Below are 6087 nucleotides of genomic sequence, written 5' to 3'. Positions count from 1 at the left end.
CAGACAGGACCATTCCTTGTCCTAACTCACAACCTCATTTCGTCATAATGATAGATTTCTATTTGATTGTGAATTATGTTAGCTAGCAAGATAATGAATAATCTATGGAAATTATTGTGCAAATTATTGTGCTTCTTTTCCTGTTAACGATTGTCTATGTCCAGATCATGATTTTCTCATAAGGACTCCTTATTAAACATTATTTAACAAAGATTTTTATGGCTATCTCTTACTCTAGCTGTCATTTACAAACAGTTTATCCTAAAATACTCGGTGTTTGACCTTTGAGCTGTTTTGACAGGATACATGTTTAACATGCTCCCTTTGCTTCTGTGAACAAATGAAAGTATCACACTGGGGATCCTTAAAAATCAAGGAGCCAATCCTCAGATGGTTTAAAGTGTTATAGCTCCATTGAAGTCAATAGATCTCTGAGAATTTTCACCAGCTGAGGATCTGCTCCAAACACTCATGAGTCTGAATTTAAAACTCACTCCCTTTGAATATTCTGTACAAAGACCCTGATTCCACAGCCACTTCAGCACATTCTTAACTTTAATCATATGAGTGGCTCCATTGAAGAATTAAAGGTAAACTCATGCTTAAGTCCCTGTTGAATACGGGTTAGGGTTATGCCTAGGAGTGAAGGATAACAGCAAACTGGTGTCAGACCCTGACACTGTCTCCATTTCTCTTCTTTCCCAGTCAAAGAAAGCCTTAAAATTGGTGCATTGGAATTACTCTCCCCTTCTGGGGTCTGAATTATTAACATAAAATAACAATTATTATTCACCAAATCCAAGCCGTCAAGGCTCTGGTCTCTGCAGCCTCTGTATTCATGCAGCCTTTACTGGTGTCTTTAGAATGGAGCAGCTTGAGACTGCAAACAATGGGACTGCACTGATGGTTGGTGGGTGCATGAAATGAACTGTTTGTCTGTCTATCTCTCTGTATAGATACATGACCCCCATCTCAGTCGTTTGATTAATCCTATATTTGGTTTTCTGCAGAGGTGTATACTCTCCCCTCTATAGGGAATATTCAGGGGCAGTTCTGTGCTTAGACCAGGGTGATTTACGAGATCTGGAATCTCTTTCTGCCCCTGCCACACATTAACTGTGCAACCTTAGAAGAGAATCATGTCTAGCCGCTCTGTGCCTCAGTTTCCCCACCTGCAGAAATGGGGTAAATACTGACCTGCCTCAGCCAGAGTCAGTGAGGCTGACACAACTGATGTTAGTAGGTCAGAGGTGACAGATTGTGATACCTTCATACTGAACGGGACCTTGTTCTGCATATTATCACAATGGTTTCTGTGGAATTGCTCATGGAACAATTGAAATGACAATCAGTAAGTCTAGCATAAAGGGCTCAATGAATTGGATTATTATTAATTATTATTATTATTAGAATGTATTTATTACAAATAAGAATAAGAGGAATGCATTACCTCTTTTTCAGAGCTGGTCATGAAACAAAATATTCTGAAATATTGCATATCAATAAGGAAAAATGTTTTTTTAAATAAGGTTGAAACATTTCATTTGGACTTTATCATTATATGATATTATATAATATTATGTTATATTATATGATAGATGAAATGATAGAGATAAAACAAAATGTTTCAACCTTATCAATTTCCCCTGGAAAATTTTGACAAAATCAATGCATTGCAGCTAAACATTTAGATTTTGTTGAATTAGCATTTTGTTATGGGGAAAACATTTACCTCAAAATTTTCAGCCAGCTCTACTTTTTGTTACATCTCTCTTCATAGCTATTTACAGTTGTTACATTTCCTTGTAGACCTGTAGTCACATCCTCCTGGTCTCTGGTAATGTCTTCATACTTTAGATCAGGTGTGGTCAAACTATGGCCCGTGGGCCAAATCCGGCCCGTCAGGGCTTTGGAGGCGGCCCGCGGGATTGCCAGTCCCTGGCGCAGTGGGGCTAAGGCAGGCTCCCTGCCGGCTCTGGCCCCGCGCCGCTCCTGGAAGCGGCTGGCACCACATCCCTGCACCCCCCGCGTGCCGCAGCTCCCATTGGTTGGGAACGGGGAACCACGGCCAATGGGAGCTTCGTGGGAGGTACCCGCCGGGAAGGGCAGCGCGTGGAGCCCTCTGCCCCCCGCCCCCGGGGCTGCAGGGACGTGGTGCCGGCCACTTCCAGGAGGAGCGCGGGGCCAGGGCAGGCAGGGAGCCTTCCTTAGCCCCGCTGCGCGCCGCTGCCACCCTGGAGCCACTCAAGTTAAATGGCGCAGGGCTGGAACCCACACCCCAAACCCCTCCTGCACCCCTCACCCCAACCCCTTGCCCTGAGCTCCTTTCTGCACACCGCACCCCCTCCCACACACCGCACCCCCTCCCACACCCCACACTCCCTCCCACACCCCGCACTCCCTGCCTCAGCCCTACATTCATGGCCATGCATGCAATTTCCCCACCCAGATGTGGCCCTCAGGCCAAAAAAAGTTTGCCCGCCCCTGCTTTAGATTCACTGAGCAGGGCAGAAAACTCTGTGCTGATTAGATGGAATTCTAGGGGTAAATCAGCATAGCTCCATTTACTTCAAAGCAGCTTTGCTGATCTGCACCACCTTGGGAACTGCATAGTGTGTCAGTTAGAAGATAGTGTAGTCAATCTGTTCCTTATGAATTACCAAGTCAGAAACTGTGCATCCTTATTGGAGAGGGAGGGAAGGTGGGATGGTTAAAGGAATGTGAAAGAGGATAGAATTTAAACAAGTAACTTGGACCCAAGTGAAATCTACCCATTGGTCTACTGGTCTATCTATCTATTGGTCTATCTGTATTTCTACTGGTCTGCCTATATGTCTGTCTGTCTTTCTGTTGGTCTATCTGTGAGTCTATCTGTCTAACTGAGGGGCCCTTTCCAGGCAGTCCTGACTGCTCACACAGAAATTATGAACTTATGGGGGTGATTCTTTCTCTTGAGACATTTTTTCCCATTTTCTGGCCACATCGAGAATATGGAAATGCCAGTCAACCCACACAGGGATTTTGGAAGGACCCTCCATGAGATTTGAACTTGTGACATGAAGAGAGAATTTGCTCCTATGACTTTTGGGGAAGATTTTCAAAGGCACATGTGGCATTCAGGCTCCCAGACACTTTAAAATCTTTAGGTGCCTAACCCCCCTAGAAATCGATGGGAGTTAGCCACTCACATACCTTTGGGAATGTGGGCCACAACTCCTATTGAATGACCTTGGGCACTGAGTCCATAACTTCCATGTGTGCCTTTGAACATCTCCTCCTTAGTTCCTGAAATGGGTCATTCCTTCACATGTTATCTAGATATTTATTGTCCCCCCACAGATGAAATATGCAGAAGAATCAAGAAGGGGGAACCTCACTGTGGTGACTGAATTCACTCTACTGGGATTGTCCAACCACCACGAGCTGGGGGTACCTCTGTTCTCCATCTATCTGTTATTTTACACCATTACCCTGACTGGGAACATCCTTCTCATCACCATCACCATGGACCCAGCCTTTCACACCCCCATGTATTTCTTTCTCCGGGTCTTATCCTTCTACACCTCGGTCACTGTCCCCAAGATGCTGGTGAACTTCCTCTCAGAGGACAAGAACATTTCCTACATGGGCTGTGTTGTACAAATGGATTTCCTGCTCTTCCTTGGGGCCTCTGAGTGATTCCTTCTGGCAGCCATGGAGTATGACCACTTGTCAGGGTCCCCCCCCCCACCCACTCTGAACTCTGTGGTACAGATTTGGGGACCCACATGAAAGACCCCCTAAGCTTATATTCTACCAGCTTAGGTTAAAACTTCCCCAAGGCACAAATTCCTTCCCTTGTCCTTGGACAGTATTTCTGCCCCCGCCAAGTGATTTATAGAAAAATTCAGGGAAGGGTCACTTGGAATCCCGATCCCCAGAAAATATCCCCCAAAATTCCTTCACCCCCCTTTCCTGGGGAGGCTTGAGAATAATATACCAACAAACTGGTTAGCAATGTGAGCACAGACCAGACCCTTTGTCTTTAGGACACTGAAAATCAATCAGGTTCTGGGACTGGCTCTGTCTGGGTCTCTGGGACTGGATCCACTACTGCTGTTGCAGACGTTGGCATGCGGTCTGGGTCCATCACCTCTGACTGGGTCCTGGTAGAAGTTTCCGGAACAGAGCTAGGCAGGACGGCTTGCTTAGCCTGGCTGCGGGTGACCATTCCCACCCTCTTGGCTAGTTTCACATGATTGGCCAAGTCTTCCCCCAACAGCGCGGAGATGGTATAATCATCATAGACTGCAAAAGTCCACGTTCCTGACCAGCCCTTGTACTGGACAGGCAACTTGGCTGTAGGCAAATTGAAAGAGTTGGACTTGAAGGGTTGAATTGTCACTTGGATCTCTGGGTTGATTAAATTGGGGTCCGCTAAGGAAGCATGGATAGCCGACACCTGTGCTCCGGTGTTCCTCCACGCAGTGACCTTCTTTCCGCCCACACTCACAGTTTCCATCTGCTCCGAGGTTATCTGGGAGGTATCTGGGCCTGAGGACCTTTGGTGTGATTCCGGTGCAATGAACTGTAATCTCTTGGGGTTCTTGGGGCAGTTGGCCTTTACATGCCCCAGCTCGTTACATTTAAAACATCGTCCAGCTGACGGGTCACTGGGGCGAGGTGGGTTGCTGCAGTTCAGTGTGGCAGGACGATAAGGTGTCTGGAGGGTTCCTTGGGGAGGTAGTTGGGGCCTTGGGCTGCCCCCGGTAGTAGGGTGTGGTCTGAGGTTGTTCCTTCTGTTATCCGCTCCAGCTGCGACCAGGGTTGTTCCTCTCTCCTCCCTCCACCCGTTTTGTTCTGGCTTGCCCCGCCTCTCTGGTGGTCTGGGACTGCTCGTATCGATCAGCATAAGAAGCAAGACTTTCTGCTCAGTCTATTTCCTTATCCGATAAACACTGTTTTATTTCTTCCTTGGACATATTCAGGAATTGCTCCTGAGCTATCAAATCACACATTCCGTCAAAGCTAGTGACACCCCTTCCTTGCACCCATTTCTCTAACAGATCCTTCATCTGGTTTAGATAAGCCACATTACTTAGTCCAGGCCCTCTCTTAAGGGTTCAAAATTTTACTCTGTACGTTTCAGATGTAATTTGAAATTGCTTTAAAACAAATCCTTGATCTTATTATAGTCAGAAGCCTCATCAATAGGCATCTTATTGAATATGTCCAGAGCTCATCCAGTTAATTTTGCGACTAATGTGGTCATCTTGTGAGCTTCAGGAATTTTAAGGAGAGTGTTAGAGAGAGAGTTAGAAATAAAACAAACAAACAAACAAAAAACTTGGCTTGTCAAAAAAAAAAATATATATAGGATGTGCTGTAACCGGATACCTATGTTGTCTGATAGTGATTGTCAGCCTACAGAAAAATCCTTAAAAAAACCCCTAACACCTTTGTCTCCAGGCAAATAGACAGAAAAACCCCTCTAGTTGCTCTTAGGTAAAAAACAACTTCAGGTCTGGGAAGACTTATGAATTTCCCTGCAGGAGGTTAACTACCCTGCCTTTAGGTAAAGAAAACTCCAGCTCACAAAAGACAATTCCCTTTTGTCTCTGCTCTGGCCCCCAAGCAGAGAGAAAAAAACTCTAACTGCTTTCAGCTTAAAACCTGCTTTCCAGCAGCCCAAAGGAAAAAAAATATTTCCTTTTAAAAAATCTGTGCTTCTGGTTCAAAAAATCTCAAAATGATTTTAAGTTAATCCCCCGCTCTGAACTCTCAGGTACAGATGTGGGGACCTGCATGAAAAACCCCCTAAGCTTATTTTTACTAGCTTAGGTTAAAACTTCCGCAAGGTACAAACTATTTTACCTTTTGCCCTGGGACTTTTTTGCTGCCACCACCAAGCGTCTAACAAATATATAATCGGGAAAGAGCCCACTTGGAAACATCTTTCCTGCCAAAATCCTCCCAAACCCTACACCCCCTTTCCTGGGGAAGGCTTGATAAAAATCTTCACCAATTTGTATAGGTGAACACAGACCCAAACCCTTGGATCTTAAGAACAATGAAAAAGCAATCAGGTTCTTAAAAGAAGAATTTTAA

At 45.3% G+C, this 6087-nt stretch overlaps 1 protein-coding gene across 1 annotated transcript in view; it reads left to right on the top strand.

Annotated features, from left to right (window-relative positions):
* The first annotated feature begins 3504 nt into the window (after window positions 1-3504).
* LOC119567687 (olfactory receptor 10A7-like) overlaps window positions 3505-6087 on the top strand; it is a 6494-nt gene continuing 3911 nt past the window's right edge. Inside the window, exon 1 of the mRNA XM_037914489.1 lies at window positions 3505-3636. Within this exon, the coding sequence (XP_037770417.1) occupies window positions 3505-3636 (132 nt within the window). The remainder of the gene's footprint in view (window positions 3637-6087) is intronic.

Source organism: Chelonia mydas, chromosome 14 (assembly GCF_015237465.2).
Source record: "Chelonia mydas isolate rCheMyd1 chromosome 14, rCheMyd1.pri.v2, whole genome shotgun sequence".
Classification (NCBI taxonomy): domain Eukaryota; kingdom Metazoa; phylum Chordata; order Testudines; family Cheloniidae; genus Chelonia; species Chelonia mydas.
Note: the sequence above shows the minus strand (reverse complement) of the source record. Positions and strands in the feature narration are given on the sequence as shown.